At 54.4% G+C, this 26,988-nt stretch overlaps 7 protein-coding genes across 7 annotated transcripts; 4 read left to right on the forward strand and 3 right to left on the reverse strand.

Annotated features, from left to right (window-relative positions):
- Positions 1 to 49: 49 nt before the first annotated feature.
- On the forward strand, positions 50 to 3,069 carry GUITHDRAFT_132810 (hypothetical protein; the record flags this gene model as incomplete). Its single annotated transcript, XM_005840672.1, has 6 exons — positions 50 to 1,486; positions 1,635 to 1,802; positions 1,929 to 2,225; positions 2,332 to 2,379; positions 2,465 to 2,659; positions 2,776 to 3,069. The coding sequence occupies 6 exons, from the start codon at positions 50 to 52 to the stop codon at positions 3,067 to 3,069; spliced, it is 2,439 nt and encodes an 812-aa protein (XP_005840729.1).
- Positions 3,070 to 4,159: 1,090 nt separating this feature from the next.
- GUITHDRAFT_100721 (hypothetical protein) lies at positions 4,160 to 5,651 on the reverse strand (the record flags this gene model as incomplete). The annotated part of the gene is made up of 8 exons (XM_005840673.1): positions 4,160 to 4,246; positions 4,290 to 4,352; positions 4,450 to 4,521; positions 4,565 to 4,732; positions 4,841 to 4,903; positions 4,996 to 5,148; positions 5,294 to 5,374; positions 5,430 to 5,651. The coding sequence occupies 8 exons, from the start codon at positions 5,649 to 5,651 to the stop codon at positions 4,160 to 4,162; spliced, it is 909 nt and encodes a 302-aa protein (XP_005840730.1).
- A 267-nt stretch (positions 5,652 to 5,918) lies between these two features.
- On the forward strand, positions 5,919 to 7,970 carry GUITHDRAFT_100722 (hypothetical protein; the record flags this gene model as incomplete). The annotated part of the gene is made up of 14 exons (XM_005840674.1): positions 5,919 to 5,948; positions 6,225 to 6,357; positions 6,445 to 6,544; positions 6,590 to 6,640; positions 6,741 to 6,853; positions 6,965 to 7,022; positions 7,154 to 7,228; positions 7,275 to 7,410; positions 7,470 to 7,497; positions 7,552 to 7,592; positions 7,638 to 7,700; positions 7,744 to 7,821; positions 7,868 to 7,910; positions 7,960 to 7,970. The coding sequence occupies 14 exons, from the start codon at positions 5,919 to 5,921 to the stop codon at positions 7,968 to 7,970; spliced, it is 960 nt and encodes a 319-aa protein (XP_005840731.1).
- Positions 7,971 to 8,016: 46 nt separating this feature from the next.
- GUITHDRAFT_100723 (hypothetical protein) lies at positions 8,017 to 9,044 on the reverse strand (the record flags this gene model as incomplete). Its single annotated transcript, XM_005840675.1, has 9 exons — positions 8,017 to 8,083; positions 8,129 to 8,210; positions 8,252 to 8,297; positions 8,426 to 8,464; positions 8,511 to 8,561; positions 8,604 to 8,663; positions 8,710 to 8,793; positions 8,840 to 8,905; positions 8,952 to 9,044. The coding sequence occupies 9 exons, from the start codon at positions 9,042 to 9,044 to the stop codon at positions 8,017 to 8,019; spliced, it is 588 nt and encodes a 195-aa protein (XP_005840732.1).
- Positions 9,045 to 9,824: 780 nt separating this feature from the next.
- On the forward strand, positions 9,825 to 12,426 carry GUITHDRAFT_100724 (hypothetical protein; the record flags this gene model as incomplete). The annotated part of the gene is made up of 21 exons (XM_005840676.1): positions 9,825 to 9,902; positions 9,944 to 9,973; positions 10,022 to 10,081; positions 10,133 to 10,216; positions 10,265 to 10,350; positions 10,391 to 10,444; positions 10,489 to 10,522; positions 10,568 to 10,627; positions 10,683 to 10,744; positions 10,889 to 10,958; positions 11,002 to 11,043; positions 11,086 to 11,308; positions 11,358 to 11,398; positions 11,441 to 11,496; positions 11,546 to 11,608; positions 11,653 to 11,695; positions 11,750 to 11,821; positions 11,867 to 11,987; positions 12,080 to 12,165; positions 12,209 to 12,265; positions 12,331 to 12,426. 21 exons carry the CDS (start codon positions 9,825 to 9,827, stop codon positions 12,424 to 12,426), a joined length of 1,518 nt encoding a protein of 505 aa, XP_005840733.1.
- Positions 12,427 to 12,526: 100 nt separating this feature from the next.
- On the reverse strand, positions 12,527 to 16,350 carry GUITHDRAFT_132815 (hypothetical protein; the record flags this gene model as incomplete). Its single annotated transcript, XM_005840677.1, has 20 exons — positions 12,527 to 12,583; positions 12,697 to 12,759; positions 12,844 to 12,913; positions 12,959 to 13,021; positions 13,263 to 13,366; positions 13,515 to 13,616; positions 13,665 to 14,037; positions 14,085 to 14,146; positions 14,190 to 14,273; positions 14,318 to 14,446; positions 14,489 to 14,532; positions 14,575 to 14,701; positions 14,748 to 14,889; positions 14,933 to 14,967; positions 15,015 to 15,090; positions 15,137 to 15,210; positions 15,255 to 15,385; positions 15,431 to 15,536; positions 15,590 to 16,110; positions 16,155 to 16,350. 20 exons carry the CDS (start codon positions 16,348 to 16,350, stop codon positions 12,527 to 12,529), a joined length of 2,559 nt encoding a protein of 852 aa, XP_005840734.1.
- A 3,509-nt stretch (positions 16,351 to 19,859) lies between these two features.
- GUITHDRAFT_100726 (hypothetical protein) lies at positions 19,860 to 26,956 on the forward strand (the record flags this gene model as incomplete). The annotated part of the gene is made up of 7 exons (XM_005840678.1): positions 19,860 to 21,116; positions 21,214 to 22,854; positions 22,953 to 23,993; positions 24,050 to 24,532; positions 24,631 to 26,244; positions 26,336 to 26,512; positions 26,588 to 26,956. The coding sequence occupies 7 exons, from the start codon at positions 19,860 to 19,862 to the stop codon at positions 26,954 to 26,956; spliced, it is 6,582 nt and encodes a 2,193-aa protein (XP_005840735.1).
- Between the last annotated feature and the right edge of the window lie 32 nt (positions 26,957 to 26,988).

Consider the following 26,988-nt stretch of genomic DNA (forward strand, 5'->3'; position numbering starts at 1 on the left):
CAGGGGCCGCATCCTCCTCGTCTCCTCCTCCTACAAGCGGAGCCTCGCCATGTCGCTCGTCCAGGGCTCGGCGCTCAGTCTTCAGCTCTGCGTCACAATCTGCCTACACGTTCTGAGCGCGTTGGAGTTTCTGCATGGCCGGGGCATCGCGCATGGCATGCTGAGCCCCTTCTGCGTTCTCTTTCGAGCAGACGACCATCTTGTCCTCGGCGACTTCGGCCTGTCGCATGCGACTGACCATGGCGCCGACGTCGACTCGTTCTTAGGCATCGTTGACTTTAGGGCGCCCGAGACCTTCAGAGGGGAGACGCGAGTGGCGGGGACGCCGGCAGGAGACGTCTGGTCCTTGGCGTGCGTTCTCTTCCTCGCCTTCACTGGAGCGCTGCCATGGGATGCGGATGAGCAGCACAAGGGTTGGAGCAAGTCGCCCTCCTCCCGCGGCGACGCTTCCTCCCTCCTCTCAGTAGTGCTGGGCATCCTGAGCTTCGCTGGATGCGTGAGACGTTGTGGAAGTGCTCGCGAGAGAAGCGCAGGGAGCGCGAGCTGGTCCTCCTCCTTCGATCGCTTCCGTCAGGATTTCTTCCCTTCCCTGCGAGACTCTGAGTTCGGCCTCGCCAAGATGCTGCACGCCATGCTCAATCCTCACGCGCCCTGTCGGCCGACCAGCGAGACTCTGCTGTCGAATCCCATCTTTGAGGAGGAGAAGGTGAGGATGCGGTTGAGGGAGAAGCGCTGCTTCGATCACCAGCACACCTTCGATCATCTCGATCTCGACGTCGAGTCCCTTCCTGCTCCTCCTTCTCCTCCTCCTGTTGCCTCCGGCGAGATTGAGATGGAAGTGGCAGGAGAGGAGGAGTTTCTCTTTCGCAGCTTCTTCTACTGCTGGCTCGCCGCTGGCGGCGACGTCTTACGCTTCATGAAGGGGACGGGAGGGAGTTCCAAGCCTCCCATCTCGAGGCTCCCGCCACTCGGCCCCATCGATGAGCGATCTCCTGCCATGGCGAAGGAGCAGCTGGAGGAGGAGATCGCGAGCTTCAGTGTGCCCGTGAGCGAGATGGTGCAGGAGTTGCAGGAGGACAAGGAGTCGACGTGCCGAGTATTCCCTCCTTCCTTCATCGGCATGGCAGCACTCACTGGCATCGAGCGGCTCCCCAAGAAGCAGGCGAAGTCGATCTGGAGCTTGTCGAAGAGGATGCGACGTGCGATCTCTGCAAAGGCTTCTCCTCACTTCGACCTCTCCCTTGCTCAGCTGGAGGTCCCACGACGAGCGCAGCAGCTGCAGGAGCTCTGCCCTCAGCTTGAGCTGCCTGCGCCGGTGCGAGGAGACGTGTGGGGATGGCTGCTGGGGGTGGAGGCGAGCTGGAGCCGCGAGAGGTTCGAGTTCCTGCAAGCTCAGACGTGCGACGGCGAGTCGTTGAAGCAGATCAACAAGGACGTGCGGAGGTGTCACCAGTACCATCCGCTGCTCTCCTGTCACGTCGGACAGGTTCTCTCGCACTCCTCAAACCCGCACCCGCACCACTACCACCACCACCTTCTCTGTCTGTCTGTCTGTCTGTCTGTCTATCTCTTCCATCCTGCTCCTCCTGCTCCTCCTGCTCCTCCTGCTCATTATCTTCCTGATTTGTTCGTAGGAAAAGCTCTGCTTGGTGCTGAGCGCATGGGTCCGCAACAACCCGAGCATGGCATACTGGCAGGGGCTTGACTCCCTGGCTGCTCCTCTCCTCCTCCTCTTCTACAACGACCTGCCGACCTGCTTTGGTGAGGCTTTCCCTCCTCCTCTCATCCCTCATCCCTTTCAGGTTGTTTGGATCGCCTCGTCAAAATTCATTTTCATCAGTTTTTCGTTCACGGTCACCCCGAGGCAATTATGCCTTCTGCTGCTGCTGCTGCCTCCTTGTCTCCCCCTGACTCTCACTCGCTGACAGACCTCAGCGCTGCATGCGGTCTTGAGCAGCTTCATTCGCCTCCTCGCATTTCTCGATCCTCAGCTCTTCTGCCTCCTGAAGGAGGCCGAGCTCTCTCCTGACCTCTTCGCCATCCCCTGGTTTCTCACCTGGTTTGCTCACTCCCTTCCTCTCGACACCATCGTCCCTCTCTGGGATCAGCTGCTCTGCGGCCACAGCAACCTGCTCCTCTTCTTCGCTTGTCGCGTCCTCTCCGTCATGCGATCCTCCTTGCTCGAGGGGACAGCAGAGGAGATCTTGGAGAAGCTCAGCTCCCCTGTAACCTCTTCGCTTCTCCTCTCCTCCTCTCCTCTCCAGGCGCTCCGCTTGTTCCCTTTCCTCGCTTCCTGTTCCTCCTCTCCACGCGCTAATCGTTGCCTTGCAGGCTTACTTGCCCACCCTCCTTCATCGCCGCCAGGATGTCTCTGGGCACGTGCAAGCAGCGCTGCAAGATCTGCGCGCGACTCCTTCCTCGGCAAGTCTCGCGAGCTCTCCTCCCTCTCTCTCATCTTGTGCAGATCTTGTCCAACTCGCCTCCACCTGGAGTTCAGCTGGCGGAGACCAGGAAGATCATCGGGACAATCTCGCTGGACGACTGCGGTCCCTTCCTCTGTGCTGGCCTGCTGCTGGTGCTGGTGTCACGAGATGCTCTAGAGGATGAGGGGCAGGGACACGGGTGGGGTAGCATGAGGTTCGACCTGTCCAGCTGGGAGGTCAGCAAGGCAGCCAGCCAAGTGATTGCAGTGACGGCAGAGGACGAGGAGGAGAGCAGGAGACAAGCTGAGGTCCAGCGTGTGACGCTAGAGTCATACTCTGACCTCTTCTTCAGGCTCTCCTTGTCAAGCATCTCCTCCCCCGCGTTTGCATCCTCGCGTGGTCAGACTACCTGGAGATCTTCGGCGAAACCTCCAAGACAAGCGAACCGCAGGCGAAGAAACCCGCACGCACATTAGCCGGGGGACGAGGAGGAGGAGGAGGAGGAGGAGGAGGAGGAGGAGGAGGTGGAGGAGGAGGTGGTGGTGGTGGTGGAGGCAAGGGACTGGGACCAGTCTCATCACTTGGAGGATGGAAGCCTTCGAGTATTCTGCAGGGCATTCGAGAGACTGCAGCATCTTTGAGGTAGGAGGAGGAGGAGGAGGGGAAGGGAGAGGAGGAGGAGGAGGGGAAGGGAGAGGAGGAGGAGGAGGGGAAGGGAGGGAATATCCTCAATTTACTGCAGGGGCGAGGAGAACAAGTTCAAAGACGCTCCTACAATTGACGGTGACCTACTTGCAGCTTTTCCTCCTCCCACTAAAACTGCTGCCTGCCTGCCTGCCTGCCTGCCTGCCTGCCTGCCTGCCTGCCTCGCATGCTCTCTTTCACTTTTTCTTCTCATTTTTCTCGCAGCTTCTGCCACAAATGAGGAAGGGAGGGGTCAGGAGCAGGAGGCGGCGAATCAAAGGCCCGCCTCCTGCTCCTGCTCCTCGTTCTCGTCTGTCAAGGAGGAGACTTCCAGCCTCTCCTCGTCTGTCAAGGAGGAGACTTCCAGCCTCTCCTCGTCTGGAGTGCATGGCGAGGTGACTAGAAAGACGTCAGAGATGCTCTTCAGGCGCTCTTGCTGCTCTCGCCTCCTCTTCTCTGACCCCCTGCCAGGAAAGTCTCCAGCTTGTCCTCCTGGACATTCTCTGACAACGAGGAGGAGCTGGAAGGGGAGGGAGAGCTGCACGAGGAGTTGAAACAAGAGCAAGAGGGGCTGCGGGATGGTGGAGCATCGAAGGAGGTGAGGGACGGCGCCAGTAGCCATAACTGAAGTCTTTGGCAGGACGACTCGCATGAGGAAGATGAGGAGAAGGCGGTAGAGGAACAGGAGAAGGCGATAGAGGAGGAGATGGCTTCGGAGCAGCGAGGAGGGAGCAGGTAAGGGAGTTTGTTCATCCACTGCAGAATTGTTGACTGCCTGCAAACGCAGGGAGGGGAAAGAGGAGGGAGAGGAGGGAGCAGCTGCACCATCTTTGACTTCACAGACGCCAGGGATGGGCGAGCAGGAGCAAGGGAGGGGGAGAGAGGCAGCGAGGCGGGGGGAGGAGAGTCGTCGCAAGAATTTCTTCTCCCTCCCGAGCAGCGTCCTCAGCGGAGCTCTGGACCGAGGAGCCTCGCTAGGGATGAAACTTCTAGATTCGCTTCCTGATGACTGAACCTCCTCTAGCCCTCCTCTTCTCCTCCACTGTCCCTTCTCACCATCCATAGCGAGAGTTGACTTGCTGCCTGTTCCTCTTGCTCTCAGCAGCTCGCTCGAGATACTCCAACTCGTTGGCAGCAGCCTGCAGGAGGTGAGCGAAGCAGCAGCGGGAAGGAGAAGCAGACCTGATGGAGGACATCTGTGATGTGATGCTTCCTCTTAGCCATCATCGACGTCGTCCCCGTCACCTGCCAGCACGTCACTCCCCTCCCCACCTCCTTCCTCCTCCTCCTCCTCCACCACCACTCTCCCTTCTGCTCCCCTCCTCAACCCGCAACTCGATACCTTCATCGGCGTGTGGTAGGCAGCTGCATAGCTGATATACTGGCCATGCTTCTCACCCGCCATCATGTCCGCCTGCTCCTGCGTGAGAGGCACGAGAGCAGATCGAGCAACTCACCACTGTGACGGCGACAGGAGCGATCTCCTGCGGCACCACCTCCTCTCCCTTCGCCATCGCCCTCTTCGCCTGCATCTTGAGCTCGCGCTGCAGCTCCTCCGGCAGGTGCGCCGAGGCCCCCGCGTCCTCGCTGGGATGTGAGGGATGCTCCCACTGCGTGACTCCACTCTGAAAAAGACGCTCAGCACACGTTTCCGTCCCTCCTCTCCTCCACTTCCTCTCTACTCTCTCTTCCCTCCTCTCCCTCCTGCCTTCCTCCTCTCTTCCATCTGTCACCGTGTGGTAGTAGTAGAAAGCTCCACTCGCTTCATCCCACGCAGCTGCCCAGCCCTCCGGAAGCTTTTGACTTGAGTTAGAGAGAGGAGGAGAGAGTGGTACAAGGAAGGACTAGAAGAGCAGGGGGAAGGACGGGGAAGGAGAATTTGCCGCACCGGCTCTACAGGCTGCAGCTCCTCCTGTTGAGCCTCCTCCTGTGCTTCTAGCTCGGCTGCTCTCGCCTTGTCCTCGTTCTCGCGGGTGTCCTGCACTCTCTTCTCGAAGATGGCGGCGGCGAGATGAGAAGGCTTCTTTTTCTTCTTCAGTGCCTGAGAGGATGGGTGACATGTCAGCACACAGGAAGGAGGCGAGGGAGAGGCACGAGCATGGCGAGGAGAGGAGACATCGGAGTCAGAGGACGTGAGAGCAGACGGATCAGACGAGCGAGAAGGAACAAGAAGGCAGAGCACACACCAGATCTTCGAAGATGTCGCTATCTGCTTTTGTTGACACGAGCTGTCGAACAGTGGATGTGTCGTTCTTGGGAGCAGGGAGCTGGAGATGGTAGAAGTTACAAGACCAGAGACAAAACAGCATGCCATCAAGTTACGCTGGCCAGAAGTCCTCCTCCTCTCCGAGAGCTGCGGAAAAGTTTCTCATCCTCCTCGTCATCATCGTCGTCATCTGCTGTAGTGCTTGCGGGAGGATGTTTCAAGGAAGGTAGAGGTAAGGTCAGAGTTCTCCTAGGCTTGCTGCTGCCTCCCTGCGGCTGCGCGGACGTCTTGGCGGGCTCTTCGTCGCTTCCACTCTCGTAGGCAGCAAACGCGTCCATGTTTGTTACGAGGGATGTCAAGGCCGGCAATCTTTCAGTTCATCACCTATGATGATGATTAGCGACAAGAAATGATATCAATGTCGTCAGACTATCTCTTCCTCTTTCTCTCTCTTCCCTCCTCTCTCCTCCCTCCTCCCCTCACCCTCCTCCCCTTCCCTTCTACGCTCGCATGCGATTTTGGACCCCGGTGGACTCCCTTGGGTGGGGTACTTTTGTAGTAATTGGAGGGGGGTGGGTGAAAAGAGGAAAGCGAGGGAGGGGCGAATGGCGTCGACGAGAACTCCGTTGATCGAGGTCTCCTGCTCCTGCTCCTGCTCCTGCTCCTGCTCCTGATCTTTCTCCTACTCCTGCTCTTGATCCTGCTGCTGCTGCTGCTGCTGCTTCGCTTTCGCTTTCTGATCCTGCTCCATCGGCACATGTTTCTTGTCTCATCTTTATCACTCTTGTGCGCAATTACATTCGTTCTGTCTTGTGCCCTGCTGAATGCTCGTTGCTGGTCTTCTCCTCTTCTCTTCATTTATTTCGCTCGCAAAGTTTGCGCCGCAACGTTCTCACTGACAAGGGGGACAGGTCAATTTTCTCGATGACTACAACATCAACTTCGTCCTCAGCAACACGGACGTGAGCATAGCCAATGCCCTTCGCAAAGCCATCATCTCCGAAGTTCCAACCATCGCCATAGACTTAGTGGAGATAGAAGAGAGTGAGCTCCTCCTCACACTCTCCTCCCTTCTCTTCTGCTCCCTCGCGCCGTCTCTGCCGCTGCCTACGATGATCTGTGTGCCTTCAGATTCTTCGGTGCTGGCCGACGAGTTCATCGCCCATCGCCTGGGGTTGATCCCCCTGGTGTCGACGAGAGCGATGCACGCGGATGGCCCCGTGCCTTTCAGGTTCGGAGCCTCTGACTTGCAAGGGGTTGAATGATGTTGGATCAGAGATGTTGAAGGCAACATAACATCCTTCCTTTGGCATCATGAGGCATCAGAGTATGTCTGCGAGCTTCTTCTTTTATTTTCTGAGTATTGCTTTCCTTGCATGACAATGCGATCTGGACATCTGTTCGCTTCTCTCTTCTCTTCTCTGCAGCGACAAAGATTGCGAAATAAAGTTTGAGCTCGAGGTCAGGAACACCGAAGACAACCCGATGGAGGTGAGATTGATCCTCATCCGCCTCTTGGAGGTTCTGAGACACGGCGGAGGTGACGACAAGGCATCTCCGACTAGCGGCAATGCACGGAGATTCCTCACAGGAGAACTGCGGTTCTTGCTGCATTGCTTGTGGTCTTCTTGATGATTGATCGGATGAGCAGGAGTGAAGCCCGTTGAGTATGACCCCGAGTATCCTGTTGTGATCGCGAAGCTGAAGCGGTCCTCTTGCTCTGCTCTTGCTCTGCTCTTGCTCTGCTCTGCTCTTCTCTTGTCTGATCTGCTCTGCTCCTCCCTGCTCCTCTCCATCTTCTCTCATCGTCTGATCCTTATTCTCCTGACACTCTTGGTAGAAATCAAGCCATCAAGCTTACAGCAATTGCAAAGAAGGGGGTCGGTAAGATGCACAGCAAGTGGTCGCCTGCCAGGTTCGTCCTCTTGTCTCCTGGAACCCTCGTGACGGTGGCAACTCAGTGGCGTCTACTTCACCTACGAGCCAGTTGTCACCATCAACTACGAGAGGATGGAGGGACTATCAGCCCAGCAGCGCAAGACTTGGGTAGAAGCATGTCCGCCGGGGATCTTGAGGTTCAACGAGATGACAGGACAGGTCGGCACGTCTTGATGCTCTGCTCATTGGCTCTCTAGTGGTGACTTCTGGCTGTGCAGGTGGAAGTTGAGGATGAAATCAACAATGGTGAGAGGCAAGGCAGGGTTTTCTTGACGTCTCAAGTCTCTTGCTCGCTCGCAGGTATCGCCTTCAGCGGAGAGTGCGAGAAAGTCGCCAAGGAGGTACGAGACGCGAATAGCAATGGCAGGGCAGCTCATTCTCTTCAGTTGTTCGGTTATGACTTCTACGACTTGATCGTCATCAAGCCCAAGAGCGGCTCCGATGGATACGTGAGAAAAGTTCTCCTGCATCGTGTGGTTGATGGCCTGCTAGCCCGACAGGTTCAACTTCTTCGTGGAGACTAACGGAGCGCTGGACCCGGTGACGCTTGTGCGAGCGGCGATATGGGAGGTGAGAGGAGAACTTCTCTTGCTATCAAAGTGACTCTCGAGCGAAGTTGGTCCGCAAGGTTCAGAATATCGAAGAGTCTCTAAGAACAGGTTGACTGATGTTCGTCCAGCCTGAGAGGTCTCACTGACTGGCTCGTAGGAGAGATGTAGAGAAGCAAGCTCAACACGTGGAGGATGATAAAGTTTTCTCAAGCAATCACATGAAGAGGCCTCCGTCCACTGTGATGGTTTGGCCTGTGATATACGAGGCTCCTCGGGAGCACCTGCATCCGCAAGTCAAGCACCGCACGCTGCCTCCTCTTCCTCACAGGAAGGCGACAGCACTCGCGACTTCCTGGGCCTCTCCGAATCGATTCAGCGCGACCTGCTCTTGCCATTTTGCTCGCGTTTCTTGTTGGAGTGTCAGGGGTGAAGGAGTGATATCGCATCACCTGGCGGCAAGCTCGACGTGAGGTCAGTCTGGATGAACCCTGGCTCCTGCTCGCCCGTCAGTTGTCCTCCTCCTCCCCCTTCCTTTCTTGGTACCACAAGGTTCACTCGTATCCCTCGCGGGCCCAGCTTCATCCCAGCAAGTCAACAGGCAGGCAGTGCGAGCATGCCGGTACCTCGCGGGCGAGAGACTTGGTGAAGCCGATCATCCCCGCCTGCCCGTCACGCTCATGGTGACTCGTCACAGAGCAAGCGAGGGACCTTGGACGCTGAGTACGCGGCTTGACCGGCATTGCCATGCGACCCGACGACCTGCGCGAGGCTCATGGGAATGCAGCAAGCCCGCCTCCTTACACTGCCGATGTTGACGATTGACCCGTGCACCCGATGCTTCACCATCCCCTTGACGATCTCCTGCTGCCGCTCTCAGTCGCTCTGCTCGGGCTGACCTCAGAGTGACCTTGGTGAAGAGCATGTGCCCGACCAGATTCGTGTTCATCAGGTCGACTATCTGCTGCTCGCTCATCCTCACCAACAACGCGTCCTGCTGTCATGCTCAGGCCGATGTTGACTGACCCGGGAAGCAGCACCTGAGATGTTCCCGCATTGTTCACGAGGATGTCAGGGTTGAAATCAATCTCTCCCAGCTTTGACAGCTGCGCAAAGATGTAAGTCAAGCGATGGCTGAATATGGAAGCTTACCGCCTCCTCTCTGCTCGAGGCAGAAGAGATGTCGCACTTCACGAAAGTGTGCTTCAAGGATGAGTTGGGCAAACTTGCCTTGATGCAACTCATCGTGAGGTTCCAACAGATGTGGACTTACAATGACGTCTTGACATGCTTTCTCGTCACGAGACAAGATCGCAATTCTCCCTCCTTGCCTGGCAAGCTCATGGCAGATCTGCTCACAAAGAAGCAAATCAACACTAGACAATACAGTTTGATGGTTTCGCTCTGACTTGACCTGAAGCCCTATATGTGTCTCTCTTTCTCTCTGTCTTCCTCTCTTCCTCTCTTCCTCTCTCCCTCTCTCCCTCTCTCCCTCTCTCCCTCCCCCTCTCACCGCTCTTCCGATGCCTCGGCTTCCGCCTGTCACAATCGCCTTCATTTTCGTTTCTTACAACCCAACACCACCCACCCTGTTCCCCTCCTAAGAACCTCTTTATTACCCCCCTTTGATGCGCTTTGTACCCCTTCCTACCATACCTACCTACCCCTACTGCTATCAGTGGCTTAGCGATGCGACTACTAATGTGAAGCATGCAGCGATGGCTGCTGCTGCTGCTGCTGCTGCCTCCTTCCCCCGTCACTTCCGCTGCCTCCCTCCGTCTAGCAGGAGGAGGCTTAATGAGCAAGAGGCCTGGAAGCAATGTGTTGGTTCCTACCACCACTCCGGGATCGGTAAGTTCCAATGGTGGCGAGGACGAGTGCCGAAAGGAGGATGAGAAGGGCAATGGTGTGAAAATGTGGAGGCAGACGGGGAGGCAGGCAGAGAGGCAGGCAGGGATGAGAAGAGACAGAGAGGCAGGCAGGGATGAGAAGAGACAGGGTGAACGCAGAGGAATGGTTTGATTGATGATCAAGGTACATAAATTCGACATGCCTTCATACACAACCTTGGATGTCAACCCAGACTTTTCGTTGGATGATCAGGTTGGGTTAACCGTCAGCTTCTCTTGTCTTACCGCTGGTAGGATTGGTATGCAGGCATGGACGAGGACGAGGTAGTGCTTGCTGGCTTGCTGGCTTGACATTGAGCCTGACCCTCGCAGGCAAGTAACGGTACTGTTGGTTCTCTTCCTATTCCCGAACCATTGCCGCCGCTCGTTCAGGTTCCGTGTGCATCGCATTACTTTAATGTTTTGACTGCAAGCTTTCTTCAGCTCGCCATTGGAAATGTGAGAAATGCGCCCATCAATACACAAGTGGCGATGGCATGGGTGTTGAAGACCGATGAGAGGCTGATTGTGATCCTTTGCAACTAAAACAGGATGTTTCTTAACTCACACAACCAGGAAAGATTCCAAAAACGTTCCGATGAAGTGAAACATAACATTTGCAAGACATGCCTTGGGCCGAACGTGATGGTTGACGTCAAAGTGTAAGTTCAACTTGTTCCGAACTATTCTAACAAGTCCCAGGCTCCCCAACAAGGGAATCTGCATCATATGCAAAGATCGCTATGATCGTCTAAAGTGAATTCGATGTCGACTGTTGCTCCTGGGTGAAGAGCTCGCAGGTGGACACCAGACACCATCGACGTCAGGTTGAAGGTACCTTCAATTATGCCGCCCTTGAGACATGCTGACCGTGAGCAGGTTAGGACAAAATATTCGATCATATGCAAAAAATGTGCGGAGAAGAAAGATGTCTGTCAGGTGCTCGCCCAATGTGTGTGTATCAAGTAATACTGACGCTGCAATGCATTGATAGACTTGTCTCTTTGACATGAAGTTTGGACTGCCTGTGGAGGTTCGTGATAAATTGTTGGCAAGGTACGAAATTGGTTGTTTGGACGTTGTGAGAGACATGCTTTGGCGTTGCATGGATTGCAATCTTTACTTTCTACTCTCTTTTTTATGCTCTCAACTTTCTTCGAATACTTGCTGAGAAAGATCCTAATTTCGTCTCCTTTACAGAACCGACGGGGTGATCCCCAGCAGCATCGTCAAGCTATTGCCTGAAGCTCCCGACTACCTTCTTGACGATGTCTGTCTTTCCTCGAGCGAACTGTGTCTTGACAAATGAACAGGAGGAGGTGAAGAAGAGGAATGAGCGCATGTCAAAAGCTGAGGTCACTTGTCTCAATGTGTCTCTCAGTCTCAAGTAGAAGCAGGGCGCAAGAAGATTGAGTCACGGACCTGGAACACCTCTGCTCACCCTCCAGACACAAGGAGACGAGACACAACCTACCGACCTTCTCGAGCGACAATCATCCGAAATCATGGATGATCACGAGGACTCTTGCAAAACTCACAAGACGACCAAGATAGCAGGTTATCAATTCGTTTGTGGAAAGATTTCGAGACCAAACAAGTTGAAACAGCAGAAGAGCGAAGGTTATGATTGAACCATGATGCTTTATTTGTTGTGAATGAGAGAATGCAGATGCGATCTCAGAGAAGATATCACTCTCGACGTTCAAAAAAGTTGTTTGTGGATGATGTCAAGATCGATCTCAATATGAGCAGGTCCAGGCACTCTTCAAGAAAAAAAGATCTTGGCAAACTTTCTACCAGCAGAACAGGTTCTGGCATCAAATCCAGTCTTCGGCTCTCATTGTCCATTTCCGACAGAGCGAAGATATGCACGTTTTGGATGCGAGGGGAGTGTGGCAAGGGAGTGTTCTGTGAGTTCCGGTAACTCCCTCACGGTCTCCTGCTGCTGCCTCACGGACTTGAAGGCACGAGAAGCCAACAGGCGGCGAGATGGTCTCGATGGGTCTGGTGAGAGGGAGGGGTTGGCCCGTTGACATGTGAAGGTGACTTGAAGTCGGTCAGGTGCCGGGGGTCAGGGCTCCTTCGTCCTACGATAGCATCCGAGCTAGATACATGGGCACCGGGGGAGATCCTGTCGGCCTTTCCTCCTCTCCTCTGACGTGCTGAAGCTGCCGGCAGGTCGGACTGGAGATGACCAAGTTGCTCGTGGGGGAGGGAGACGACCTCCTCCAAGGCAGGGAAGAAGCGACGAGGGTGGAGAGAAGGTTGGGTCGCTGGTTTTGGCGAGGTGTAACCAGAGGTTAGCAGTACTTCGACTCGTCCTGTGTGGAGTAGCAGCGCCTCTAAAGGCAACCCGACGTCTCCTCGCTCCTCCTCTCACTCGCTCTGCAGGCGAGAGCACCATCGTCGTAACTTGGGACACTTTCGCGTCCCTTCAAGATCTCTCGCTGCGCACAAGATTCTCAAGATTCGGCGAGGTGAGTCAGAAAGGTGGAGGAGAGAGCGTGACCGAGTTGGTAGGTCACGAGCGTTCGGGTGGCGAAGGGAGCAGGTCGAGCATACATCAAGTTTGCTAAGGTGATTCACTTTTCTTCCTCTGCGCTCTTGCCAGGTCAGGTCGCCCGCCCTCACTTTCTTCGCAGGCTGCCTGTGCTGCTGAAGCGGCGAACGAGGCCAACGGAGAAGTTTTGGAAGGAGTGAAGATCAGCACGCAGCTGCGCAAGCCGTTGACGCGATGAGGGAGGGAGACACTTTGACGTGAGCTTGCAAGGAGGAAAGAAAAGCGATGGAAATGCGAGAATGAAATTCATGCTTTATTCGCCAGGTTGATTTAGCATCCTATACTGTACAGTAACCGCTGGCCGACGCCCATCCTCGAGTCAAGCTCAGGATTGACTGCAAGAAGGTCAGAGTTAACGCTCCTCCACCACCACCTCCTGCTCCTGCTCCTGCTCCTGCTCCTGCTCCTGCCCCTGCGCCTGCGCCTGCGCCTGCCCCTCCCTTCTTACCGCTCCCCCTGCTCGCAGCACAGCGTTTGCGACAAGAAACGAGCGGAGCCACCCGAGGGGACGCTGTGCAACTAAGTCAGTCGGACCAGCTTCTAACCTCCCCTCTCCTCCTCCAAGTCTTTCCACCCTTCCCAGATTCTTCCTCACCAGCATTCTATCATAGCTCTCGCGTCGCAGCAGAAAGGCTTTCAGTGAGAACCCCGCATGCGAGGACCGCCTGCAGCAGCAGCATGAGGCAGCGAAGGAGCTCGGAGTGACAGACCAGGAGGTCGCGAGAGGGAAGAAGGCGTGATTGCTCCGCGTCCTCTCTGCTCTCAGCAGCGGCCTGTACGCTCATCAAGGGAAGATAACGAGACGGCCAAGGCAGACAAGTCCAGCTGGTCGTGACGAAGGAGGTTGACCCCTGCAGCATCTCCTCGCTCCCTCAGGATCTCAGGCTCGTCGTCAGCTACGAATCCCCTTGGCTCTCCTCACCGCTATCGCCTCGGGCAGATACGCTCCACGGCCCTCGGAAAACTCAACGCTGACATTACGAGTGAGGGGGGGAGGGAGTGGGGGCAGCTTACTCGTTGCTCGCAAACAAGATGTAAGGAGACCGGGAGAGATGAAGTGCCACGTCAGCAGCCCGCAGCTCGTCTGCCTCCTCCGACAGTCGCACAATTGCGACACCCTGAGCAGCGTCAGAAGGATGCGACAGACTTGAAACGGACGATCATGCGACCGTTCGGGGATGCAAGAAATGAGACGAGGAGCAGCAGAATCGAAAAGCGCGAGCAAAGGTAGGTGGCGAGAGCAGGGAAGATGACAGCGAGCGTGACCTTGAACTCCTGCAGGATTTCTTCGTTATACCCAGAAGTCTCGTTACGTCGCACCAGGATGAGAATCTCTTGCACTGGATAGCTGTTTGAGTCGAACAAGCTCTGATGGACATTTCAGTGCCTCCCTCCTCTACTTGTGCCTCCAATCACCAGCAGCAATCTCTTCATCGCTTGTATGTCTCCACTCAGGCAGAGCAGGGCGACGGTTACTTCGCATTCCTCAGGGGCTATAGATTTCTGCATCGAAAATCTCTTCGCTCTCTTTGCCACCAGCTCATCGTCCTTGCCCAGTAAGCCTTCTTGCCTTGCGCAAGGAACGGGGACTACTCCCTCCCATCCGCACAGAGAGTTGCACGAGTCTCCTCCCGCTAGGCATGCCATGTCCATCTCGCCCACCGCCTCTGCCTCCTCCTCCTCTTCCTCGGCTTCGCTTGTCATGACCTCAACTGCCATGCTCGCTTCGCACTCCTCATCCTCTTTCAGATTCCTGATGCTGCCGCACCCCGTTAGAGCTCCGTCTGGGCTGCCAAGGACAGATCATTCAACCGCCTGCCCAGCTTCTGTGCTCACCGATGGATGGCAGCGATGAGGACGAGTGAAGAGGTCACTTGCTCTTCCTCGGAGAGAGAAAGCTGCCGGGAATGAGCGGCAGGAGAAGCAGCAAAGGCGTCTCACCTCGAAGCTCGCGGACTCTGTAAAACTCACGAACTTGTTCATAGCAGACAGGCTGAAGGAGGCGTACGAGTTTGGATGAAGTGCCTATAACAAGTAAGGCATGCTGCCCTTGTCCTTGCCTGGCTTACTTGCATCCCATTCATCCTCACGCTCACTGACCAGGTCGATCTTCTCTCCACGAGAGCTGAGACGCTCCAGTCAAAGGAGATACCAGCGCAGATCGATAGATTTCTGCTTGAGCCGCATCCTCCGAGTTCCTGTCGCTACCTCACCCTCGATCGATCAACTTTCCCCTTCACCTTCGCAGTGATTGTCAATCTTTTGATCTTTGAAGTCTTTTGGTCTGTCAAATGCTTCAGACGATTGTCGTTTCAAGTGCTACGACCTGGAAGAGGGTCGCAGACTCGGTCAAGCTCGATGACGTATTCTGCGTGAGGGAGAAAATCGACTACTTCATCCATGTGCACGTCCTTTCCGACATCTTCGCTTGCAGTCGCTCGGAGAGAAACAAGCTTGCAACATCTTACAAGACCGAGGCGAGACGAGGCGAGGAGTCACCTTGAAACACGCTTGCTTGTATCTGCCTTGCTTGAGGCAGTCGAGTTGTGCTAGCGCGAGCGACGAGACTTGATCCTTGTAGTTCCTCACTCGCACGTATCCGTCCCAGACTTCACAAGAGAACTTGTTGTCTCGGAGTTGCCTGCAGATCGCATGAGGCACAACAAGCGTGACTTGCTCCTCACTGAAGCTCCGACGCTGTCACGAAGACCACAACCTCCTGCATTGCAAACTCACGCGGAGGAGACAGGAGCGAAAAGTCTCCACCTTGAGCGAACGGAGCCATCCGACCATGTCGGCAAAGAGCTGCATCAGCTTCGCATGCTCTTCGGGGGAGTAGGTCCTGCAGCTCAAGGTCAAGGGCTGCAGGACGCGCAGGTTGAGGCTACTCGGAGAGAGCGTTCTGCGAGTGCCACTGGAGGGCGACGTAGTCTTCCTCCCTCAGTCGCTTCAGGATTTCTCTCTGCATTGACCCCCATCACCTCCTCTCATACACGTCCCTCTCACCTTGGCTGCCTTGAAGCAATCTTCCCATCTCTCCTCCTCCTCGAACGCGGGGTCGAACATAGTGCGAGCCATGCTTGCGATCCCTGGAAGAAGACCTCTCCCGCTTGCTTCTCCCTCGACCATCCTCAGCCCTGAGACGGACATTCACGACCAGCCGCTCCCTCCCTCGCCGTCACCTGAGCGAACAAAGATGCTCCCCATGGTGGGAGGGCCATAGTGGCACGGCATGGCTGTCACCGACGGCCGATAGCCCCAGAACTCTTGGAACCCTTCGATCCCTTCCTGTGCTCTACACTCAGATGTCGACCTAGCAGCATGCGCTGACGTAGTCAGACCTCAACCCATCGTGTCAGCTCCTCAAGGTCTTTCTGATAGCTCCTGTCGTCCGACAGGTACTCCGAATGTGTGCTGTGAAACAATCCCGACGAGCTGTTCCGAAGACCGTAGTGGTAGTAGGTCAGCCCGTTGTTGAAGTACCAGGACGTGATAGCATCCTCTGCTCTCAAGTAGCCAACCCAAGCGCTCGTGTCAAAGTGCGACCGCCCATGATACTCGGGATGCCAGAGGCCCTTCTGGAAGCCTTGCTTGTACTTAGCTCGAAGATCTCCTCGCTCATACGGAGACCTGGAGGCCCCTCCGGATGAGTTGTGCCACCAGAGCTCACGATACGAGCAGCTTGCACGTCCAGGACAGCCTGAGTCTCTCATGCTATCGTAGTCGGGACCTGCTACCACCCAGAATGGCGTGATGACTACCTGCTTCGGGGAAGGGTGCCCCGAGTTCAGTCGACTCAGGAGGTCGAACAGCTCGTCGAGGTCTGAGCTTGTCTCTACTGTAGCTCTTGACGGAGACCCACCTGAGACAGCTTGTTGGCACACATGCATCCAACTTGTCGCTCACCTGACAACCACAGTCCTTCTTCTCCGAACATCTGTCGAGCGCTCTTGTCCGGCCATACTGGCCCATGGTTCGACCATCGTCCCCAGTCGTCACTGCCGATTGAGATGAACTTGAGGCTCTCAGACGCTGGCAGGAGGAGGAGGAGGAGGAGGAGGAGGAGGAGCTGCGACGGAACCGGCTTGACGCCCTCCCTCATCCTCTCCCTGTGCCCATTCCCCTCTAGTTCCCGTCCTATCGGGGCCCCGTCCAGTCCTCGTAGAACATTTCGCAGTCACCGTATATCCGTCTCCCCGGGCCCGCCCGGCCGCGAGGACGCCGAGGCCCGTGACTGACTCCCGAGTCCCGTCACGGGGCCGCGCCGCCGCACCGCGGAAACTTAGGTAGTCGAGTGTCAGTGGTTCTTAAACTTGACCCTAGGAAATGAGTCACTCAAACGTCCTTTACTCAAAGTTAAGTTCAAGATCAGTGCTGGGACAATCAGGAGAGTCCGAGCCGCTGAGCGGTCGACTGAGGAGGCTTATCCCTGACACTGTCGCACTGGCCAAACGGCGAGACTCTTGAAGAGAAAAGACAGCGAGCGGCCGGGCCCGGCCGCGGGGCCGGGCCGTACCCGGTGCCATGATTGGAAGTACATTGTCACACGCTAATTATTGAACCTTTCAACCACTGTGCAGCAAGTTTACTCAAAGTTAAGTGAGCAAGTGTGTCGCCGCAGGAGGCGGCTCCGGAACTGAGGTGTGTCCAGTCCCGTTCAGTTAAACTTGGCAGCACTGAGCTGAGCTGAGGAATACAGCAGTCACGGTCGGACGGTCAGTCTTCAAGCCGTGGCCGACACTGTGACAGCCTCCGTGAACCGGAACCGTCACACTGAGTGACAGTCACCGTACGGCCGCCGCGGGGGGGCTCAGGCCAGCTTGAATCCTCCGAGTCCGTCGTACTGTACTACGTAGTAGTGACGCCGCCGGGTAGTGCGATGGACACACTGATGACTCACCCGTCGGAGCAGCCTGCCCAAGTTTGAGCATTCCATTGAATTTGAATCGCAGCTGCTTGAAGCAGAATCGCTCTAAGGTTTTAATGGAAAATTGTGAATTTCTTCCTGTTTTACCCATCCCCACTCCTTTTCGATGCCTTGCCAAATCCATCTCATCGGAGACAAGAAAGATCCAGGCAAGCGATGATCTGCTTCCGGTGGTACAAACACAAACCACGATCGATAGACTGCTCAACAACAATACAACGGGTGAGAACTCCGTATCCATGTAGAAAAGGATTCAAGAATTCACCGTCATCACAGGCATCAGTCAGATGAATTCTGAGACCGTTTTCATTTGCAAATTTATTCACATGGTGATAGGTCAACGGCCACCTGTGAAGCATTATTGAAGTCATCCACCACATATTGACCAAAAGCGCAAGAACAACACTTACTCCTTCAAATCGTAATCATGTCCGGCCAGGATCCCTCCACCCCTTACTTTTCCTAGCAGGATTTCAAAAACAAAACCACAAGACAGTGAGAATCAGAATTGTGAGAACTAGAGCTCAAGCTCGTCTTACCGTACCACTCCTTCAACGTGTTGCCGTTTTCCTGAATATTCACAGTGTCATCTACTTGCGATTAAGCAGAGTGAGAAATACCTGTCCATTGTGGGCATAACCATCGATGTAAACAAAATCGAAAAAACCATTTGGAAAGAATGAGGAAGCATGCTCAAACGTCATTCTCAAAACCTAAACTTTGAATGTCATCATCTTCTTTTCTTTCACATCTGTACTCAGACCATGTTTTTGTGACAAAATGGCGCCAAATATTGAAGCGTAGCGAAATATTCATCGATGACTGTCAAAACAAGGATATATGGGTTACAATCTCGATTTTCGACTGATCAGAAATGATACAATGATCACGTTGTTCGTCATCCCAACTGTAGGAAAAGATCAGAATAGAAAAGCAGTGTCAGCCTCAGCCTTCTGACCTATCTACAGAGAATAGGTATGATATGTTCCGAGTCTGAAGCAGCTCAAACGAAAACTTCCCCGATGCAACTCCGAGCTCTGGAAGGCATACTCATTTTCGTGGTAGAGTCCTGACTGATGGCTGTAACAATGTGTTTGGTAGTCACCTATTGCTCGTGAACCATTGGTCTTGGGATCATAAATCACAGAAGGGATGTCCCTCCTGAAATGCCACATCAGCTGAAACAAGTGTTCTTGTGCTTTCCGACCTGCAGAAACTTGTTGCTCTTTCATCTATCCTTTCGACCAAGTCGAACTTCTGTGTGCTCACGGACTTTAATGGCAAGAGATGATAGCAGAAATCACCTACCGAACCCTCAGCAAACTTCACGAGAATGGATACTTGGTCTTTCGAGAGCACCATCCCATCGTCAAAGTCTTGAAGGGTGGCTGATAAGGTGATCTGACAAGACTCAACAGCTCTACCTTCACACACATCGTTTCAGATGAGAGATACTGTATATCACTGAGCAACCCAAAAACGTGAGGGAACTTACTTTTGTCCCTCCCTTCAAGAAATGCAGAATTCGGAATACGAAACAATATTTCTTCATCGACAACAGGTCTTGGTTGAAAGTTTGATCCATGACAAATATCTTGTGAAAAGTATACTGGATCCACTTCCAAATCTTGAAACTCTATGCTTGCAACCAACACCCATGCACGGCAATCAATCAAGGTTCCAACACTGGGTTAAGGGATGAAGCATAAAACATCGCCACAGCAACATGAGAAACTACCTTTTCATGTTCAATGCAAGATGCATAGAATATGACTTATCTTGTATCGGCGATCCAATCCATATCTCTCGAGGAGGACTAGATATGCGAACCTATCCTTGATCACTCCAGGAAATGCTCGATGAAATCAGCATCAGCATACCGTTCCTTCTACGACTCTCCCCGGATCAACAGTCTCATGCATCTTTGATTGATCTTGTTGCTTCTGAGAGCTTAAAGTTCCTCCCCAGGTCTCTTCCTCTCCGCCCACTACTAGCACCGCAAACAACGCCATGAGCAGGCGCATGTTCTCCAGTCGGGGCGGGCCCGGCGAATCCGACTTGCAAGGCTTTAGTAACCTTCCTAGGACCAAGTCCTATAACCTTTTCTACCTTTTAGTCTTAGGATCGGTTTTAGGCGACATCTTTTTAAAATTACTCTATGGGCAATGGTACTAGACTTGGTATAGCAAGGATCCTATGTAATCACATTCCTAGACCCTTCCTAGTACCCGACAAGGGACCCAATAACTCCAAAAAGTTCCTAGCACCTCGACTAGGACCACATCCTATACGGCCTTATCAAGGTATGCAGATGTTTACGACCCTTGGGCCTACAAAATGGGAAGAGAGAAAGGGAGATGGAGGGAGCGGAGTTGGAGAGCATGTGTGTTGTGATTCAAGAGGAGAGAGACGGGGTGAGAGGAGACTGGAGCGATGCCGGTGGGGCTTATGCAAAGACATCTATGATTGTAGAAACACAACAGGAAATAGAGAGCAACACGCCATACAACTGACTGCTTCCTGTAGATTGTTTAGGAGTCTTTTTAATCATGGGCTGCGGTTCATCGACACAGTCGAGTCAAGTGGCTCCGAACAACAATGTCCAGTCGAATAATACAGGCCATGTGAAAGTAGAAGCAGCGAAAGACAATGCCATTCGCCCGGATATCAAAAGTTCAGATACAATGAAGTCAAATGTTGCCTTGAAGCAAACGATCAATGCAGAGACACCCACTACCTCCCTCGTGAAGGACAGCAACGCCAAAGGAAACGAAGAAACAACAGGTCGGCAGAACCCTCCAGACACCCGCACAGAAATACAAGAGAAACTTAAGGATCTGAAGAGCTCCAAGACTGATTTCTGCGCCTTGCAGGATATTGAAGACAACAATGAGCAACCTGCCGAAGATTGGCTCCCAGAATACTTGCCGCAAAATGTTATCCCTCCGCACTTGGAACACAACACAACCTTTTCATCTAGAGGAACGCGGACCAGCAAGGCAAGCATTCTTCAGAAGCAAAAAACAATCAGAAAAACAAAGATCGTGTGTACCATGGGCCCCGCCTGCTGGAGCGAAGAGGTCATCGGTAAGCTGCTCGACGCAGGGCTCAACATCGCAAGGTTCAACTTCTCGCATGGGTCCCACGAGGGCCACCTGGAGGTGCTCGAGCGCTTCCGAGGCGTGTGCGCCTCCAAGGGCAGCCATGCGGCGGTGCTGCTAGACACCAAAGGGCCGGAGATCAGGACGGCGATGCTGCGGGAGCACAAGCCGATCCTGCTGACCAAGGGGCAGGAGATCATCGTGGAGGCAGTAGGGGACGAGTACAGCAGCTGGGAGGGCTACAAGGACGAGTCGGAGACGCGGATAGGACTGTCGTACGCGAAGCTGTGCCAGAGCGTGAGGCCGGGCAACAGGATTCTGCTTGCGGACGGATCGATCGTGATTGAGGTCGCGGAGATACGGAGCGAGCGGGAGCTCAGGGGCGTGGTGCTCAACGAGAAAGAGCTCGGGGAGCGGAAGAACTGCAACCTGCCCGGAGTGAAGGTCGACATCCCCGTGCTGACGGCAAAGGACATCGACGACGTGCAGAACTTCTGCGCGAAGCACAAGATGGACTTTGTTGCCGCCTCGTTTGTGCAGACCGGGGAGGACGTGAAGCTGATCCGGAGAACGCTGGACGAGGCGGGAGGGCAGGATGTGAAGATCATCAGCAAGATCGAGAACGAGGCGGGGCTTGAGAACATCGACGACATCATCCGGGAGACAGACGGAGTGATGGTAGCGAGGGGCGATCTCGGGATGGAGATCCCGTCGGAGAAAGTAGCGCTTGCCCAGAAGATGATCATCACGAAGTGCAACATTGCTGGGAAGTTTGTGATCACAGCGACTCAGATGCTGGAGAGCATGGTGAAGAATCCGCTACCGACACGGGCGGAGATGGTGAGAGATAGAGGAGGAGGGAGGAGGGGGAGGGGAAGGGATGGGGAGGGGAGGGGAGGGGAGAGGGGAGAGGAAAGACGATAACGTTTGTGTACAGACGGACGTAGCGAACGCGGTGTTTGACGGGACGGACTGTGTGATGCTATCAGGAGAGACAGCCAACGGGAGCTTTCCGGACACAGCGGTGGAGACGATGGCGTCGATTGTAGCCAATGCTGAGCTTGGAATTGATTACTATTCGCAATATGGGTTTATCAAGCAGCTTAATTTTTTGTCCTCCAAAGGTTTGTCCATTGACGAGTCAATTTTGGCCTCCGTTTCCAAAAGTGCAATTGAATTCTCTGAAGATTTAGACGGGAATGGAGTTATTGATTCCGACGAGGTAGCGGTTGTGATTGTTTTTACTGCAAGTGGTCGATCTGCCGATATTGTCTCCAAATATCGTCCTTCGGGACCAGTCCTCGTTGTATCAGACAAAGATGAAGTGATCAAGAAGACAAATTGTCGATTTGGTCAACACGGATACAAAATAGAATCTCTGCAAATTGGATCTCTTACTTTGAAAGAAAAGATGAAGCTTGTTTTGGACGAAGTGGTACGGCGCGGATATCAAGACGGATTCATAGTTCCAGAAAAACACGTTCTGGCAGTCTGTGGTGTCCACGAAGTATCTGCAGATCAGACTGCAAATGTGTCATATGTCGAAGGCCAATCGGAAAAACGAAATCCTCTTTTATATCTGAATCCAGGAAAGCTGGGATATATTCAATCCCTGATCACCACTAGAATACACAAGGATTTGCTTGTTAAGAAAGCCCAGAACCGAAGGGCAACAAAGATCGTGTGTACCATGGGCCCCGCCTGCTGGAGCGAAGAGGTCATCGGTAAGCTGCTCGACGCAGGGCTCAACATCGCAAGGTTCAACTTCTCGCATGGGTCCCACGAGGGCCACCTGGAGGTGCTCGAGCGCTTCCGAGGCGTGTGCGCCTCCAAGGGCAGCCATGCGGCGGTGCTGCTAGACACCAAAGGGCCGGAGATCAGGACGGCGATGCTGCGGGAGCACAAGCCGATCCTGCTGACCAAGGGGCAGGAGATCATCGTGGAGGCAGTAGGGGACGAGTACAGCAGCTGGGAGGGCTACAAGGACGAGTCGGAGACGCGGATAGGACTGTCGTACGCGAAGCTGTGCCAGAGCGTGAGGCCGGGCAACAGGATTCTGCTTGCGGACGGATCGATCGTGATTGAGGTCGCGGAGATACGGAGCGAGCGGGAGCTCAGGGGCGTGGTGCTCAACGAGAAAGAGCTCGGGGAGCGGAAGAACTGCAACCTGCCCGGAGTGAAGGTCGACATCCCCGTGCTGACGGCAAAGGACATCGACGACGTGCAGAACTTCTGCGCGAAGCACAAGATGGACTTTATCGCCGCCTCGTTTGTGCAGACCGGGGAGGACGTGAAGCTGATCCGGAGAACGCTGGACGAGGCGGGAGGGCAGGATGTGAAGATCATCAGCAAGATCGAGAACGAGGCGGGGCTTGAGAACATCGACGACATCATCCGGGAGACAGACGGAGTGATGGTAGCGAGGGGCGATCTCGGGATGGAGATCCCGTCGGAGAAAGTAGCGCTTGCCCAGAAGATGATCATCACGAAGTGCAACATTGCTGGGAAGTTTGTGATCACAGCGACTCAGATGCTGGAGAGCATGGTGAAGAATCCGCTACCGACACGGGCGGAGATGGTGAGAGATAGAGGAGGAGGGAGGAGGGGAAGGGATGGGGAGGGGAGGGGAGGGGAGAGGGGAGGGGGGAGAGGAAAGACAATAACGTTTGTGTACAGACGGACGTAGCGAACGCGGTGTTTGACGGGACGGACTGTGTGATGCTATCAGGAGAGACAGCCAACGGGAGCTTTCCGGATACTGCAGTTTCGATCATGAGTGCTATCGTTGTCAATGCTGAAAGGGGAATAGACAAACCGGACGTGTACAATTTTATTCGCAATTGGACACCAAAACCAATGAGCTTCAGAGAAACCATTACTTCCTCTGCCATTCAAGCTTCTTTCGATATGCGTGCGGCTCTGATAGTTGTAATTACAAATGATGCCCGTACTGCGAGTCTGATTTCAAAATGGAAGCCGTTCTCGCCAGTCATCGTTGTCACTTCATCGAAGTCGCTAACAAAGTCGTGCAGCAGTAGGTACGGCCTCCATCCTTTTTACATGGAAGAAATACCATCTATGCAAGAAACGATGCGACTCGTTGTTGACTTTGCAAAGCAAAAACAGCTGGCTAAATTCGAAAACAAGGAATTGGAAAATGGTCAGATCGTAGTCGTTTCGGGTAGAAACATGAACCTAACTGGCACTTTGTTACAACTGACTACTTATCTGTTTGGCGAAGAGGCGAAAAACCTTGAAGAGAATCATGGCTACGAGGGAAAACACACATTTACCTTCAAATCAACAAAAATTGGACTTGACTTGGTATGTGAACCAGTTTTTTCAGTGCGCAAAACAAAGATCGTGTGTACCATGGGCCCCGCCTGCTGGAGCGAAGAGGTCATCGGTAAGCTGCTCGACGCAGGGCTCAACATCGCAAGGTTCAACTTCTCGCATGGGTCCCACGAGGGCCACCTGGAGGTGCTCGAGCGCTTCCGAGGCGTGTGCGCCTCCAAGGGCAGCCATGCGGCGGTGCTGCTAGACACCAAAGGGCCGGAGATCAGGACGGCGATGCTGCGGGAGCACAAGCCGATCCTGCTGACCAAGGGGCAGGAGATCATCGTGGAGGCAGTAGGGGACGAGTACAGCAGCTGGGAGGGCTACAAGGACGAGTCGGAGACGCGGATAGGACTGTCGTACGCGAAGCTGTGCCAGAGCGTGAGCCGGGCAACAGATTCTGCTTGCGGACGATCGATCGTGATTGAGTCGCGGAGATACGGAGCGAGCGGGGAGCTCAGGGCGTGGTGCTCAACGAGAAAGAGCTCGGGGAGCGGAGACTGCAACCTGCGGGGAGGGGGAGGGTGGACATCCCCGTGCTGACGGCAAAGGACATCGACGACGTGCAGAACTTCTGCGCGAAGCACAAGATGGACTTTGTTGCCGCCTCGTTTGTGCAGACCGGGGAGGACGTGAAGCTGATCCGGAGAACGCTGGACGAGGCGGGAGGGCAGGATGTGAAGATCATCAGCAAGATCGAGAACGAGGCGGGGCTTGAGAACATCGACGACATCATCCGGGAGACAGACGGAGTGATGGTAGCGAGGGGCGATCTCGGGATGGAGATCCCGTCGGAGAAAGTAGCGCTTGCCCAGAAGATGATCATCACGAAGTGCAACATTGCTGGGAAGTTTGTGATCACAGCGACTCAGATGCTGGAGAGCATGGTGAAGAATCCGCTACCGACACGGGCGGAGATGGTGAGAGATAGAGGAGGAGGGAGGAGGGGAAGGGATGGGGAGGGGAGGGGAGGGGAGAGGGGAGGGGGGAGAGGAAAGACAATAACGTTTGTGTACAGACGGACGTAGCGAATGCGGTGTTTGACGGGACGGACTGTGTGATGCTATCAGGAGAGACAGCCAACGGGAGCTTTCCGGACACAGCGGTGGAGACGATGGCGTCGATCGTAGCCAATGCTGAGATTGGAGTGAATTACCCTCAAGTCTTTTCAAGTCTTCGAGATTTCACTCCGAAGCCAATGGGATTTATGGAATCTATGTTATGCTGTGCTGCTAAGAATGCTGTTGATTGCTACGCTGGTTTGATTGTTTTGTTTTCAAAGACTGGACGAGCGGCAAGGCTTGTTTCGAAGTATCATCCTTTTGTTCCGGTGGTGGTGATTTCAGACAATGAAAGGGTTACAAAGCAGCTCAATGCATCTTTCTCACTTTTGCCATATCCAGTTACTGAAATTCCTCAAGAACCCGACCAAATCTCAAGAATGATGCTGGACGTCATCGATTGGGCAGTAGACAAGCAGATATGCTTGTCCGATTCTAAAGTAATCATTGTAAAAGGTGCACATGAAGCGGATGCAGATATCCAACCAACGATTCTCCTTCACAATGCTGACAATTCTGGAAGACATTTCATCCGAAGGAGGACATCTCTTCAGCATAAGCCATTCCATGTGGTACCAACACATAGCGTCGAGAAAACAACCTCTATAAGGTGTAACAGCATATCCCTTGATCAGATAACAAGCAAGTATCAACCTCCAAGGAAGACAAAGATCGTGTGTACCATGGGCCCCGCCTGCTGGAGCGAAGAGGTCATCGGTAAGCTGCTCGACGCAGGGCTCAACATCGCAAGGTTCAACTTCTCGCATGGGTCCCACGAGGGCCACCTGGAGGTGCTCGAGCGCTTCCGAGGCGTGTGCGCCTCCAAGGGCAGCCATGCGGCGGTGCTGCTAGACACCAAAGGGCCGGAGATCAGGACGGCGATGCTGCGGGAGCACAAGCCGATCCTGCTGACCAAGGGGCAGGAGATCATCGTGGAGGCAGTAGGGGACGAGTACAGCAGCTGGGAGGGCTACAAGGACGAGTCGGAGACGCGGATAGGACTGTCGTACGCGAAGCTGTGCCAGAGCGTGAGGCCGGGCAACAGGATTCTGCTTGCGGACGGATCGATCGTGATTGAGGTCGCGGAGATACGGAGCGAGCGGGAGCTCAGGGGCGTGGTGCTCAACGAGAAAGAGCTCGGGGAGCGGAAGAACTGCAACCTGCCCGGAGTGAAGGTCGACATCCCCGTGCTGACGGCAAAGGACATCGACGACGTGCAGAACTTCTGCGCGAAGCACAAGATGGACTTTATCGCCGCCTCGTTTGTGCAGACCGGGGAGGACGTGAAGCTGATCCGGAGAACGCTGGACGAGGCGGGAGGGCAGGATGTGAAGATCATCAGCAAGATCGAGAACGAGGCGGGGCTTGAGAACATCGACGACATCATCCGGGAGACAGACGGAGTGATGGTAGCGAGGGGCGATCTCGGGATGGAGATCCCGTCGGAGAAAGTAGCGCTTGCCCAGAAGATGATCATCACGAAGTGCAACATTGCTGGGAAGTTTGTGATCACAGCGACTCAGATGCTGGAGAGCATGGTGAAGAATCCGCTACCGACACGGGCGGAGATGGTGAGAGATAGAGGAGGAGGGAGGAGGGGAAGGGATGGGGAGGGGAGAGAGGAGGGGAGGGGAGAGGAAAGACAATAACGTTTGTGTACAGACGGACGTAGCGAACGCGGTGTTTGACGGGACGGACTGTGTGATGCTATCAGGAGAGACAGCCAACGGGAGCTTTCCGGACACAGCGGTGGAGACGATGGCGTCGATCGTAGCCAATGCTGAGTTGGTCAACAATTTCTACGCCATCTTTGCTTTCATCCGAGATTTCACTCCCAAGGTGAGATTTTTTGATTGCCGCTTTTGCTTCTCACTCTTCTTCTTCGCTTTTCCTTTCTTGGTCTTGATTCTTCAGCCATTCTCCACCAAGGAGTCAGCGGCTTCCAGCGCAGCACAAGCTTGCATTGATGGTCATGCAGACCTTGTGATCGTCTTAAGCAAGTCCGCGGAGAGCGCAAACCTAGTCTGCAAGTATCGCCCTAGTGCGCCTGTGCTGGTTGTGTCTGCGGACGAGAAGATTGTCCGGGGATCGTGCTCGCAGTTTGCCCAGTACGGGTTGTTGAAGAACGTCAAGGACATGTCGCTGGAGGACTTCAAGAAGTCCGGGGCTCTAGAGGAAGCACTTGCCTATGCTCGCGAGAGGAAGTTGATAGGAGACAAGAGCAAGGGGGTCGTGCTGGTGGCAGAGCAGAGCGAAAAGCATCTGATCGTCTCTCATGTTTGAGATCCAGATGTTTTCATGTTGCAAGCAAGCTG

The sequence above is a fragment of the Guillardia theta genome (genome assembly GCF_000315625.1).
Source record: "Guillardia theta CCMP2712 unplaced genomic scaffold GUITHscaffold_5, whole genome shotgun sequence".
Classification (NCBI taxonomy): domain Eukaryota; class Cryptophyceae; order Pyrenomonadales; family Geminigeraceae; genus Guillardia; species Guillardia theta.